At 33.8% G+C, this 13,861-nt stretch overlaps 2 protein-coding genes and 2 long non-coding RNA genes across 5 annotated transcripts; 3 read left to right on the top strand and 1 right to left on the bottom strand.

The window, feature by feature from the left end:
* Positions 1 to 1,492: 1,492 nt before the first annotated feature.
* Positions 1,493 to 2,447, top strand: LOC130499405 (uncharacterized). The gene is made up of 2 exons (XR_008938260.1): positions 1,493 to 1,717; positions 1,867 to 2,447. It is a non-coding gene; the product is annotated as an uncharacterized LOC130499405 (long non-coding RNA).
* Positions 2,448 to 3,169: 722 nt separating this feature from the next.
* On the top strand, positions 3,170 to 6,661 carry LOC130499453 (uncharacterized). Its single transcript, XM_056993534.1, is given in 11 exon segments — positions 3,170 to 3,416; positions 3,509 to 3,762; positions 3,764 to 3,838; positions 4,200 to 4,338; positions 4,418 to 4,539; positions 4,634 to 4,837; positions 4,901 to 4,960; positions 5,069 to 5,207; positions 5,782 to 5,900; positions 5,986 to 6,183; positions 6,273 to 6,661. Coding segments are annotated over 11 exon segments (1,683 nt in total). The 5' UTR covers positions 3,170 to 3,238; the 3' UTR covers positions 6,468 to 6,661.
* Positions 6,662 to 9,697: 3,036 nt separating this feature from the next.
* LOC130499526 (uncharacterized) lies at positions 9,698 to 11,077 on the bottom strand. Of its 2 annotated transcripts, XR_008938383.1 has the most exons (5): positions 10,700 to 11,072; positions 10,558 to 10,582; positions 10,375 to 10,471; positions 10,187 to 10,270; positions 9,698 to 10,096 (listed from the first exon to the last, which is right to left on the bottom strand). It is a non-coding gene; the product is annotated as an uncharacterized LOC130499526 (long non-coding RNA). The 2 variants fall into 2 exon arrangements; XR_008938382.1 differs by having other exon boundaries at positions 10,187 to 10,471; positions 10,700 to 11,077.
* A 1,701-nt stretch (positions 11,078 to 12,778) lies between these two features.
* Positions 12,779 to 13,861, top strand: LOC108823859 (FCS-Like Zinc finger 6). Its single transcript, XM_018597151.2, has 2 exons — positions 12,779 to 13,180; positions 13,505 to 13,861. Exons 1-2 carry the CDS (start codon positions 12,861 to 12,863, stop codon positions 13,647 to 13,649), a joined length of 465 nt encoding a protein of 154 aa, XP_018452653.1. The 5' UTR covers positions 12,779 to 12,860; the 3' UTR covers positions 13,650 to 13,861.

The raw sequence follows: 13,861 nt of genomic DNA, 5'->3' as shown, positions 1-13,861 counted from the left end.
ATTCATTTAAGAGAGTTTAAAAGCCAGATTCGCGCTGTGCTTACGATACGCTACGTTTTACAAGTCTTTCTTTATTTACTTACAAGTGGGTCTTGATAGCTTCTCTCTGTTATAGCTTATATTGGATCAAAGCCCAAACATATAAATCCACGAAACCCACCTTTCTATTATTTTTTTTCACAAAACGCTGTGTTTTAGGCTTATATCTCTATTATATTTGATAGCTAGCAACATTCTTCCTAGAGCAAGAAAATAAAATAAAAATAAAAATTCTCAAAACTGTTAAGTAGAATTTGTAACTATTAGCATTTGATGAAATAATCACTTGTGTGAAATAACTTTTTCAAAAAAAAAAAAAATTAACGACCCAAAAGTGTATTTTAAGTTTGCCTACTCGCACGTGGGCGCTTGAAAACAAATTGGTAGGTTATCTCACACGGAAAATATACATTTAAATCCTTTAACTATTGAAGAGAAAACACACACCTTTCTCTCTCTTCGCACTGTGATTAATAAAAATAATAAAATAAAAATCACACATCAAAATCAATTTATATATCATATAAATAAAATATAAAATATTTTATTTATAAATTGTTAGTATAAAACTTTTATAATATAAGTCCAATTAGTTATAAATATTAGATTCTTATATGATACACTGTGATATAATAGACGATTAAAATCACATAATATAATTATTTAAAGTAATAAATAAAAATTTTGTTTTAAATGTTATACTAACAATTATGTAATACATATTAATTTACACACACACATATATATATATATATATATATATATATATATATATTATCATTAAAACAAAGAAAAAAATTGAAGTGAAAGCAAATATTTATACGGCCACCAGTCAAACTATAGAAATAAACAACAATGGCGTAAGATTTTTTTTAAACAAATTTATTTTAATTTTAAATATGTTTATATATTTTATTTATTTATAAATTATTTTATTTTTATTAATAATGATAAGATTTTGGAATTGGAAAAAATTATGACCCATCTCTATATTATTTTAATTAGGAATTTAAAATTTATATCAAAATATTTTTTAAAACTTTTAATTTTTATTATAACTACAAATTTAATTTTCAATCTAAATTTATGTTTAAATATTACAAATATATCATTTATAAATAAAAAACTAAAAACATAAAATAAATACCCGCCCGGTTGGGCGGGTCAAAATCTAGTATCTCTATTATATTTGATAGCTAGCAACATTCTTCCTAGAGCAAGAAAATAAAATAAAAATAAAAATTCTCAAAACTGTTAAGTAGAATTTGTAACTATTAGCATTTGATGAAATAATCACTTGTGTGAAATAACTTTTTCAAAAAAAAAAAAAAATTAACGACCCAAAAGTGTATTTTAAGTTTGCCTACTCGCACGTGGGCGCTTGAAAACAAATTGGTAGGTTATCTCACACGGAAAAATATACATTTAAATCCTTTAACTATTGAAGAGAAAACACACACCTTTCTCTCTCTTCGCACTGTTCATCTTCTCCTCCTTCTCTCTTGAAGTTTCCTGCGTTTTTATGGAGGACCGGCGCGGGGTGGCTTCTTCAGCACTAGCGTCGGTCCTATACTCTTGTTTTATTTCATGCTTGCTTCTCTGTTACTCGGTGTGTGACTTTGCTTCCGTTTTTGAAGGAGATACGCATCTACCAAGTCGACTTATACTTTCAGATCTGGTGTGGATTCTCTCATAAAAGTACCGGATCTGTTGATTTACGGTGTAGCCTAGCTATAATAGCTTTTTATCCTTGAATCTCATTCTAGATCTGATTGGTTCTGTTGATTTTGCGTTTCTCCTTGGCTACTGTATGGTTTTCTATTGCAGATGTTGTCTTTCCGGTTGGGGTTTGCTATGGATTCTGCCTAATCATTATTTTGCCATTCATGGCCTGCGATCGTTTTTCGGATTTGGTGGACTTCGCTCTTAGTTGCTTGTTGCAGATCTCGTGGAGATCATGTCTTTTGTGGCTTCATACCTAGGCTTTCAATGGTCTGTTTGACTCAGCCGCTTCCGGGAGTGATTAGTGGAATCAAAAGGATTCTCACTTGCCGGTTTATGAAGTTCTTGTTACTTGGTTCTGGAGGTGTATCCTCGTTGTGCTAGGAGGAAGTGGGTTTTCGGTGGTCTGGCCGAGAGCAGTCCCGTTAACCAGTTTCATGGATTCTCTAGAAGTCAGACATGTCTGTAAGTGTTGTTTATCATCAATTGTTTGGAAGTTAGTTGCTTAGTTTAATGTTGTTGTTGTAAGCGCCCTGGTCTGTATTCTTTTGGGCTAATGCATCCCATTTGTGGGATCTAGTTTCCGGGGTTTGTCTGTTGTCCGGTCTAGTTAACCATGGATAGTAACTTCATCTATTGGTCTTGTATCTTTCTTTGGTAATAATAAACTTTCAGGGAAAAAAAAATCCTTTAACTATTTGAAATCAGTAAATTTAATACTAAACTATTATTTACACGATTTAATTTTTCAACTAATAGTTGATTTGGTAAATTAACGACTAAAAAGTTAATACTAAACTATTACTTGCACGATTTAGTTTTCCAACTAATAGTTGATTTGACAATTTTATGACTAAAAAGTCAACTGTTAAGTTATAAACGATTTTCGTTAATTTTATATCAATTATCTTAGTCACTGAACCTGAAAATTTTGAAATCTCCAAATTCAAATTCTAACTTTGAGCGAAAACGATTTTCGATGACGAAGACAATTGTCTGATGACAAGGGTGTAAATTCGGTCCAATCACGGAAACAAATATCATCAGAAATCGTCTATACTCAAAATTAGAGTGAATTTAGAGATTTCGAGGTTTTCATGTTTAGTGACGATGATATAGAATTAATAAGATTCGTTTACGACTTAAGTTGATTTTTTAGTCACTAATTTAACTATTAATCGGTGAATAAAACCGTTTAGTACAAGTAATAGTTCGGATCAAATAGCCTAGGATTAAAATACCCAGCCCGTCTTCTCATATTTTAGGAAAAGGCAGCCCAGCCCGTCTTCAAGTTGCACAGTTAGAATTTGGAAACAATACACACTGGGCTTTATTGGAGAAAAGCCCAACCAAACCAAATAAATCCACGAAACCCACATATCTACAAAACGCTGCGTTTTGTCCTTTTTCTTTTTGTAATCTCTCACTCTCATAGTATCTGTTGCCGCCTCCGTCGTTATCCGTAACTCCGCCGTCAATGGAGCTTCTCTTCTCCTTCCGCTCCGTCGGAGCTCACCTCCTCCGTCACGCCGCTCCGATCATAACCAGAGGCAACAGAACAACCAAACCCACCTCTAAAAATCTAACCTTTCTCTTATTCTCCTCCTCCTCCTCTGCTAAAACCCCTCTTCTTAAACCCCCAGCTGCGTCGTCAGGTTTAAAGCCACTGAAACGGTTTCTCAAAGTTCGATTTTCAAAACCCTAATTTTGCTAAACGGGTTTCTCTCTTTTTCCCCATTTGTTTCAGAGAAGGGCTCTTTCGTTTACAAAAGAGACGAGCGTGTGTTGGGTCTTCAGAGCCGCAGCAAGGTAGCTGAAGACGACGCGTTCGATAATCATCAGTTCCAGAGCTCGAGTACAATCGCGGCGATAGTGACGCCGATCGGTGGTCCACCTGGAGCTGTCGGAATCGTGCGGTTGTCGGGAGATAAGGCTGTGGAAGTCGCTGGACGAGTCTTTCATCCTGCTAATAAGAGGAGGGAGGAGGAGGAAGGAGAGTATTGATCTGTGGCAGCCGAGGAGTCATTTCGTGGAGTATGGACTTGTTGTTGATTCAAAAGGCAATGTTGTTGACGAGGTACTACACATCGAAAGTTTTCAAATTTTTTAATTCCATTGACGCTAATAATAGAAAGCTTCAGACTTTGTATGGCATTTCTACTAGTGGATAAGTGTGTGTGTGTGTGTGTGTTAGATAGATGGATTATAGAATATGTCGTTAGTCGGTAACTATGCCCTTATGATTTTTGATTAGGTGGATCACTATACTGATTTTTTTGAACGCTTTAACCGATATTTTAAAATATGCTCTTTATAGGGTGATTATTGATTAGGCAGACTAGACTGATTTTTAAACACCTAAACGGTTTTTTCTTAAATGTTATAACACTGGGAGTATGTGTGTTTAATGATTGGAGTGTGACTGCTGCTTAATTAAGGTTTTAGCAGTGCCTATGTTGGCTCCTCGGTCATACACAAGGGAAGATGTGATTGAGCTCCAGTGTCACGGTAGCGAGGTTTGTCTGCGCCGTGTTTTGAGGGCCTGTGTTGACGCTGGAGCAAGGTTAGCTGAACCAGGTCAGGAAACTATATTTCTTCTTATGTTGAGTTTTTTTTTTTTGGCTATAGATTCTGAATCCTTTTTATTTTTGAACAGGAGAGTTTACACTACGTGCGTTTCTAAATGGACGTTTGGACCTTACGCAAGCTGAGAACGTTGAGAAACTTATCTCAGCTAAGTCTTCTGCTGCTGCAGATGCTGCTTTGGAAGGGATTCAGGCATATAACATTCTCTGCTCTCCTTTGTGATCTGATCAAATAATATTATTTAATCAATTGTTATATATAAACTAACTACAAGTGTTGTTATTAGGGAGGGTTTTCGTCTTTGGTCAAATCATTAAGATCGCAATGCGTTGAGCTCCTCACTGAAATCGAAGCTCGTTTGGATTTCGAGGACGAGATGCCACCACTGGATGTAGACTTTGTTATCAGCAGAATAAACAAAATGTCTCAAGACGTAGAGAGTGCGTTAGATACAGCAAACTATGACAAGCTTCTTCAAACCGGGTTGCAGGTTAAACACACAGAAACACAAGCTTCTTCTTGTTCATGCTTGAAGCTTTTTAAGTGCTTACAGGTAGCTATTATTGGGCGTCCTAACGTTGGGAAATCAAGTCTTTTAAATGCTTGGAGCAAAGTATGGAAACATAATGATCGTTTTTATTTATCTTTTTAACAGAGTTTTATTATTCAAATGGAATTGCATTAGATTTTCAACTGGTGGTGATTTAAATTTAGCGTGCAGAGTGAGAGAGCCATTGTTACAGAAGTTGCTGGAACCACTCGTGACGTGGTGGAAGCTAGTGTTACACTCCGTGGCGTGCCTGTCACTCTTCTTGATACTGCTGGTATCAGAGAAACCAATGACATTGTTGAAAAGATAGGTACTCTCTCTCTCTCTCTTTTTCAAAAAAAAATGTATGTTTCAGAATTTTCACACATTAAGAAAACATCTCCTTTACATATTTCAAGCAGATTAAAAAAATGTAAAATATACCAATAATGTATGATTAACTAAGTAAAAACTATTTAAATAAAAACCTATTGGTTATTTAAAAGGGTAAAATAGATTTAATATGAAAAGTTTACATTGGAAATATATAATGATACTTTTTTGAAACAGAAAAAATATAACTAAATTGACACTCTCTCTCAAACAGAGGGAGTGGTTTTTTTTTATCATAATGCATTATCTTTTCTAATTAAATATTTTCCACAATTTTAAGTCAACCAAATTCAATAAACACTATTTTTTTTTTCTGAAATTTACAATTTACCTATGTTACTCAGTAAAACACATTTTGAAAATGTAAAAATGTATTTCTTTGAAACAATTTTTTTTTCTTTCTAAAGTATGAACCATTTTGAAACGAGGGAGTAAGTTATTATAAGTATTATTCAAGGATTAATTGCTAAAGCTCAGATCTTGAGATAGATAGTGTGATGAAAAAACTGCAGGAGTTGAGAGGTCAGAGACAGCTGCTAAACTTGCTGATGTAATAATCATGGCGGTGAATGCTGTTGAAGGCTGGACTGAAGAAGACACTGAGCTTCTACGTAAGATACAATCTGACAAGGTAGTTATTTGATATTCACTTCTTCTTATTAGTTATTACTTATTACTACTGTTCTTATGTTGTGATCTTTGGTGAAATGAAACAGCCTATGATTCTGGTGATGAACAAAATCGACTGTGCTACTCCTGAACAACTAGAAGATAAGAAGGAAGAAGCTTTCCATAGATCTGTATTTACATCTGCTGTTACTGGTCAAGGAATTGAAGAGCTTGAAGAAGCAATATTGGAGATTCTTGGTCTTGATCGTGTCCCTAGTGGAGGACATCAATGGACAGTGAATCAGGTCTTTCTCATTTCTAATATGTTATTGTTTTGTTTTTATCCGTTTAACTTTTGAAATGTTGCATTTACCCCTTTCTTTTTGTGTATCAGAGACAATGCGAGCAACTGGTGCGGACGAAAGAGGCGTTAGAGAGGCTGAGAGAAGCAATCAAAGATGAGATTCCGATTGATTTCTGGACTATTGAGCTTAGAGAAGCTGCTTTGGCGCTTGCTCAGATCAGTGGCCAAGATGTCTCTGAAGAGGTCTTATCTTCCATCTTCGCCAAGTTTTGTATTGGTAAATAATAAAATCATTTCTACTTCAACCTATGTTACGTTACTCAGTGTCTACAGCTCTGCATCTTCATAGAAAACAAATATATAAAATTTGTTTTATTGGGTTTTTAAAATATTTTATATCACTGACATACAATTATTGAAGTCAACTTCAGATTTTTATTTTAAATGAAAAGAAGTAAATGCGTGTGGGATTTAATGTAGTAACTAAATGTCCCCACTCCTGATTGATTTTGTTGCTTGTGAATGATTATCATTATTCATTGTTAATTGATAAACAACGTCAAAAAATAATAATGAAAGCGAATAATGAAAAGTAACCAACCCGACCAAACAAAAAATAATGAAAGGTGTGGGCCAGATGTTGAAGCCCACTAGTGAAAGAGAATATGGCCCACTTTCAATTACTGGGATCGATATTTGGAATTGGGGGACCACTTGTATTTGGTTACTGTGTAATAATAACCCTTTTCGTTGTCCGAACGAATCAGCAACCAAAGAAATAAATAAAATAAAAATTAACGTCTCTTCACTTTTTTGACTCACTTGTATCCACTTGTCCTCTCAATCATATTCATACCAAAACCTCTATATTACCACCAAATGTCCACGTCAGCTCCAGCTTCCCCTTCACTTTCATTTACCATCATCATTTAACAAAATAATATTAATTTGAATGTCGCATAAATTTTAAAAATCAAAAAGTCATACTCATATGCTTGGTATCACATCTCCAAATAAATCCGTGATTTTCCATTTTGAGTTGTTCAATTGATGTCAAAGTACTTCAAATAAATGTTAACGTTTTTGTGTGTTGCATTTGCGTTCAAATGAAATATATCTGAACTGTTTAGACTTATTGAAGCAAAACATATAGTATTAGTTTAATTTTAAATTCAATGTCGTCTGTAGTGTCACATAAATAAACTTGTAATGGTTTTTGTTTTGTCAAGAGATTTTATAATTCGAATCTTCTTAATTTCAGTAATACTCCTTAATTAGCTAGCAAAGATACATGGGGTTTTCATATATTCTGAATACTAATTTAAGTTTCATGGTATATTTTGGCTTCTGTGATATATAAACATTTCCGACGATTACGTGTCTTTTATTGTGATAGTATAACAATTTTGTAAATACGAGCTATATAGAGTTCTTGTATGTTCTTATTGTACAAAAATTTATTGTTTGTGGAAACTTTGAAGTCGAGGCCATACTCTTTTGTTTGGTACTTGAGTTTGAGATTGATCTTTTCAGTTGTGCTTCAGTTATTTGCGCTTCAGTTGTGTTTATTAAACTATATCTTCGGGTAGAATGGATATATTGATATTTTCTATATGTATTTGTGCTTCAGTTGTGTTTCTATATCTTTTACCTTTTTGATTGATTTTCTTTTACTAAAGAAATTTAAACTATTGTGTGTCACCTTCCCGCATGGACCATGTTAATTCACTTTGTGTCATTGCAATTTTATCGGATGTCCCTAAGGGAACACAATTATATTATCATCTTAGATTTAAAAGGTTAAGAACAAGATTAAAAAAGTTACGAATATTTTACAAAATGAAACAGGCCGGCCTGGCTACTATATATTCTCGGTGACTTATACATACATTTTGAAGTAAACCTCATCCCAAACCTTTTCACCGTGACCTAAGCATAAATAAAATAAACTCATGCTGATCTCATTTTCTAAATTATCATTTTAATCTTCGAGGCTTACAATTTCGAGATATTAGCAAAAAAAACTTGGAGACCGACCATTTTGGTACAATGTGCCGCTCTGTTTTATCTCTAGTTTTCTGTAAAAAGAGGTGACAATGCACCAGTCAGAACGAGTTTCTGGTGTGATTTTCGATCACAAAGTATTTTTTAAAAGGAGAGTAGGGGCTTTGAGTTTTGAGGAGTATCTATCTTCCCCATGCAAAATATGCTCAACATGTTTTGTTTGGGCATTAAATCGTCTACAAATAAATGTATGGTAAACGCTGAAGTTTGGTGAGAAATATGAGGCATATGAACATTGTGAAGTGGAGAAACGAGAGGAGGCTCTATAAATCTGCAAAGGCCAAACTAAATTAAACATTGTCATTTGTCAAGAAGGTGGTCCATTTTTAATAGCCGAGACGTGAGGAACCAAATAACAACATTTCCCTTTCAGTTTTCATTTACTTCCAGAATTATTTTCTACTACGATGTGTTTGTTATTGCTTCGAATTTGAAATGAGTTTTTTTTTTGTAATTATTATTGACTAGGGGCGTAGCCCCGCGCAAGCGCGGAGTCATTGACATTATTGTTTTTCTATATAAAAAGTCTCAAATGAATACGTTGATATGTTTCTAAACCATTAATTTGTGTTGCTTGTCACAACCATTACGTTGATATGTTTCTTAAACGGGACAACTTATGAAAAGAACTCTAGTCCATTGCAATTTATACGACTCTCCTTACGTAATTAGTCCATATGCAGATCACGTAGAGACTAATGGACCATAATTCGGTTTTAGATGATTGTGATTGAGTGATTCTTTAAGCAAACTATTCTAATCTTATATAGTTTCTACTTCTTCTCCAACCACGTGTTTTGCTAAGTTTTAATACCCAAACAGACTAAAAAAAGTTCGATAGCTTTCTACCAGCATTTCATGGGTGACACATTCCCTTCCATAAACATTTTTTATCTTTCCCGTTATCGTCCATTAAAATATAAATAATAAATACTTAATTACGTTACAAAAACATACATTTACGCATATATGTATCCCATGTGAATTATAACATACCTTATAATTATATATCTGCAAATCACCAGTAACCTGGAAAACAAAAATCAAACTGGAGTATATAAATGATCCAGAAAAGCTATAAGAATCTGTTTGAATCTCCAACCTAAACTAAACCAAAAGAGTCAAGTTTTCTAATGTATTGAACTGAAAGAGACAATTATACCATAGCATAAACTTTCAACTATCTTTAGATTGTGGAAAAGAATGATAATACCAAACATGAGAAAGAAAGGATGGTTCCACGATTTCTAAGCTAGCTTCGAATAGTCTCTAGCTCTCCTCAAGAGGAGTCGAAGAAGTAGGAGAATAACATCTCGACAACTCTGTTGCAAGAGGAAGACAATTTCTTCTTAACCTCAAACAAAGATCTTTAAGAGGAAAATATGATAAAAGAATCACAAAAGTCATGTTACTGGGACTTGTAGGAAAGTAAAACTAAAGTAACTCCCACGTTAATAAAGATATATTCTTTTACTCTTTTATCATTCTCTGGTTTTATACAAAGAAAAAGAATCAAGCTTTCACCAACTTTGGAAGGTCATCAACAGATTCCTCAAGTGACTCAACCAATCTATAACCTAATTGTAGAGTTTCAAGAACAAAAGATTCTTAATTTGAAAAAAGAAAGTTAAAAATCTCTTGTGCCTCAAGCGGTCAAAGAGATTTGAGTGAGAGAAGCACTAAAGATTAAACTCTAAGTCATATATATAAAAAGAAGACAAAGATCAAAAGGTTTCTTCTAACTTTTTTTTAACGCCTCAGCTTCTGCAACTTTCTCTGTCACTCTCGCTCTTGTTCTTCTGCGATCAGCTTTGCTTCCATTTCATCTTCCTCCCTTGGCGATTCTCGCACTGCATTGAGCAAGTCCAACACATACCGTTGAGCAATATATATAAGAAGAAACAAATGAAAGAAACTCATGATCAAAATATTGTTGTTACCTTCGACTCTCTTCCTTCATGATATCGTCAAATCCCGCTTCCATGTCTCGGTCATCATAGTAACGTCCAGCATAAAGATCAGTACTGAGATTAAAACAATACAAAACTCATGAGTGGCAGGAGAAACACTAATGAAGCAGTACTTGAACATTTGTCAAATCATGCTCAATGCTTTAGCATCCTCTGACATTTTTGCAGGCTTCTTCTTCTTCTTCAGTGTCCTCCGATCATCTACATCACATTGCGGAGGTCTCCTGGGCGCTGCCGCGCCGGTTTACTCATCATCTGTGAAAGTTAGTTCATAGATTAGTGTCTTTGCTAGTTATTTTGTTATTGGCTAAAAAGGAGATGAGAGAAAAAAAATATGATACCTAGTGTTGTGTTTTGAGGTAGGCGCTGATTGTTTTGGGATCATTCGGGATGCAATTTATCAAATGGTTACACGCAGATCAGCAACTCGATAGATCTCTTTGGGCTTTGTAGGAAGGAAATTTCAGAGAAAATGAATCATACCTGTTCGTGGAGGATGAGCAGCTCCATCTCCAATTGAAGATAGAAAATAAGCTGATAGCGCCTGTGAAGATCCATCCTGCTATCAACCCTCTCCCAATTTATAGAGGTTGAAGTAAATTTTCCGTTTCATTGTATCCGAAGGGAGATGGAGAGTTTAAGATTGTAATTGTATTTAATGAAAAAAATATTTATTGTAAACTTTAAGAGGTATACGTTGAACACAGTTAAAAGAATTGATAGATATGAAAAGATGGGAGGTAAAGAGTTGATAGAGACTCATCTTTTTACAGGCTTAGGAAAAGAAGCAGGGATTGTGAGGGTCGAAGAAGAAGAACTCTGAAAACCTAATCATAAAACTTGTTTAATGAATACAAAACGGCAAACTTTCCTCGTCTAAACCACAAAACGTCAGAGCTTTAGTCGATTGCCACATAAAAACGTCGGATCTTTTTTAAAAATGGCCATATGACTAAATATTGGCCGAATGGTCTTATACACGACTTGGGCTTTTTATGGAACATAAACCAAAATCATATCTCTTAAGACCCAAACCAATATCGAAAATGAAAGTGGGACCCACATACTTTAAAAAACTGCTGATGTGGACACCTTAGATGGAGAGAAAAGTGTGGCATTATATATATGATTCTTTTGGCTATATTTCGAGTGAAGAAAATGACTGGATGGAATGGACAATTAATGCTTGAGGACAACTATCTTTGATGTGGAAAATTAATTATTGTTAATTCAGTGGGCTCGTTATTTAGCTCAATGGGCCCTTTTCGAATGATATGTGCAATTTTACCCGTTTCACCGTATAGAAAATGTTAAAGTATAAATACTTTTTTGTTTTGTTTGGCAATATGAATTGCAGAGTTAAAAAAAAAATGTTATTTAGACACAAATATAACATTTATTTTGGACTTATAGAATTAAATTGTTACTATAGAATTGAGCCATATTTGCTATTATGAACCATTTTAATAGTTAAATTATTTATTGAGCCATTGTAATTATTGATTGTTTATTATAATTATTGGTTGTTTATTATAATTATTGATATTTATAGTTTATATATAATACATAGATAAAAATATATCTCTCTCAAACAAGATTTATTGTCTATTAATACGATAGATACGTCATTATTAATTTTAAAAATATTTTTCTACATTATGGTTACAATATCAAATAAACTATAAAAGATTAAATTATTACTATAGAATTGAGTCATATTAATTAATTTGCTACTATCATCTATTTTGATAACTAGATCATTTATTAGACCATTGTAATTATTGATATTTATAGTCTATATATAATACATAGGTAAAAATATATTTTTCTCAAATAAGATTTGTTATCCATTAATACGATAGATATGCTAATATTAGTTTAAAATTAAAATTTTCTATATTATGGTTACAATATCAAACAAACAATACAATATATATATATACTAAGGTATTAGTATTTTTCATGTTACAAATACATTAAATATAATAATAATCATATGATAGTAAAAAACGTGTAGCATAGTTTATAAAATCCAATACTTTTCAAATTAGTATAAGTTGATGATATTTTTACAAGTTAAAGCAAAAACTCGATCAATCGGGCGGGTCAAGATCTAGTAACTCTTATATTTTGTACTTTTGTATAGAATCTTTACCGCATTACACAAAATAGTACTCCCTCCGTTTCATATTATATGTCGTTCTAAGTCTTTGCACACAGATTAAGAAAACATTTAATTTTACATATTTCCAAAATAAAAATACTATTACCAATACACATCAACCAATATAAAAATAGAATAGAGAATATTTTCAATAAATTTTGCATTGAAAACCGAAAACGACACTTATTTTAAAACAAAAATTTTGCTCTAGAACGATATATAATTTGAAACGGAGGGAGTATTTGTCACATGCAAAATGTTCTCGTCTTAAAATAATATTAATTACAGAATTCTGACGTGGCATTATCTTGAAGCGAACATAATCAGATCAGAAACAATCAACGGCTCAGATTAAATCCTCAGCTTATGGTTCTTCTTTATCTACTCCATCTCTTCTCCTTTCCTCACTCCCTCCTCTCTTTCTCTCTTCCCTCGCTCTCTGTTCAGAGCCCGAACCAGAACCTAACACACACTGACACGATGTTGCTTGGAAAGAGACAACGACCACCGATCAACAGAACAACGAGTTTATCCGAGATAAAGTTTGATCTGAACCTTCCCAGCGAATCAGAGGTACCATCAACTCAGCAGAGTCCAAGCCAAAATACTGTGGTCGGACCGTCCGGTTCAAGTGGTCAAAACGTGTCAGCAGCCGTCGATCCACGGTTCTTAGCTATGGTCCCACCGAGAGGTAACCTGAGGAGACACTCAGGCGAGTTTTCCGACGCTGGACATTTCTTGAGATCTTGCTCCTTATGTGAACGCTTACTTGTTCCTGGCCGTGACATCTATATGTACAGGTATGAATATGAACCAAAACATTAAAAAAATCAATAGACTCTTGAATCTTTTTTTTTTGTAACTTACATATAATTGTATTTAGGCTCTTGAATCTTGATCATAGAGATATTCGTGAAAGTGAAAGTAAATTTTATTTTTACTGTTTTAACCGTTTTAAGAGTACTGTCTGATTTTTGGAATCAAACCCTAACAAAAAGTGCAATGATTAGCTCCAGAAGATATTAGGCTTCCCTAATTTGGCTGATTTATGTTTATCTAATTTGGTGTTTTATAATTTGAATATTATATAATTAGTGATAATTATTTTGTTATTAAAATGGCAGGGGAGATACGGCCTTTTGTAGCTCAGAGTGCAGAGAACAGCAAATGACACATGACGAGGGGAAAGAGAAAGTTAGGCCGGCGAAAGAATCTGCGGTGCCAGCCAGAGCCAAACCCGGCCGAGGGAGAGCTGCAGCCGCCGTGTAATCCTCCTCCCCACCCCGTATTCACATACATTGTATAGTTATATACTATGTATTATGTGTGGCTTGTTCTGTGTTTGTATATGATTATATGATGTAATACATATTCAAAGCATTGAGCGTCAATTAACCTGTTGTTAATCACTCTCGTGTGTTGTGGTGCATGGAATTGTATGTCTTTTTTACGAGGGTTTAAATTTTACAAGTTTTGATCTA

This window comes from Raphanus sativus, chromosome 9, assembly GCF_000801105.2.
Source record: "Raphanus sativus cultivar WK10039 chromosome 9, ASM80110v3, whole genome shotgun sequence".
Lineage (NCBI taxonomy): Eukaryota > Viridiplantae > Streptophyta > Magnoliopsida > Brassicales > Brassicaceae > Raphanus > Raphanus sativus.
The sequence above is the reverse complement of the archived record's forward strand: the minus strand, read 5'-3'. Positions and strand labels throughout refer to the sequence as shown.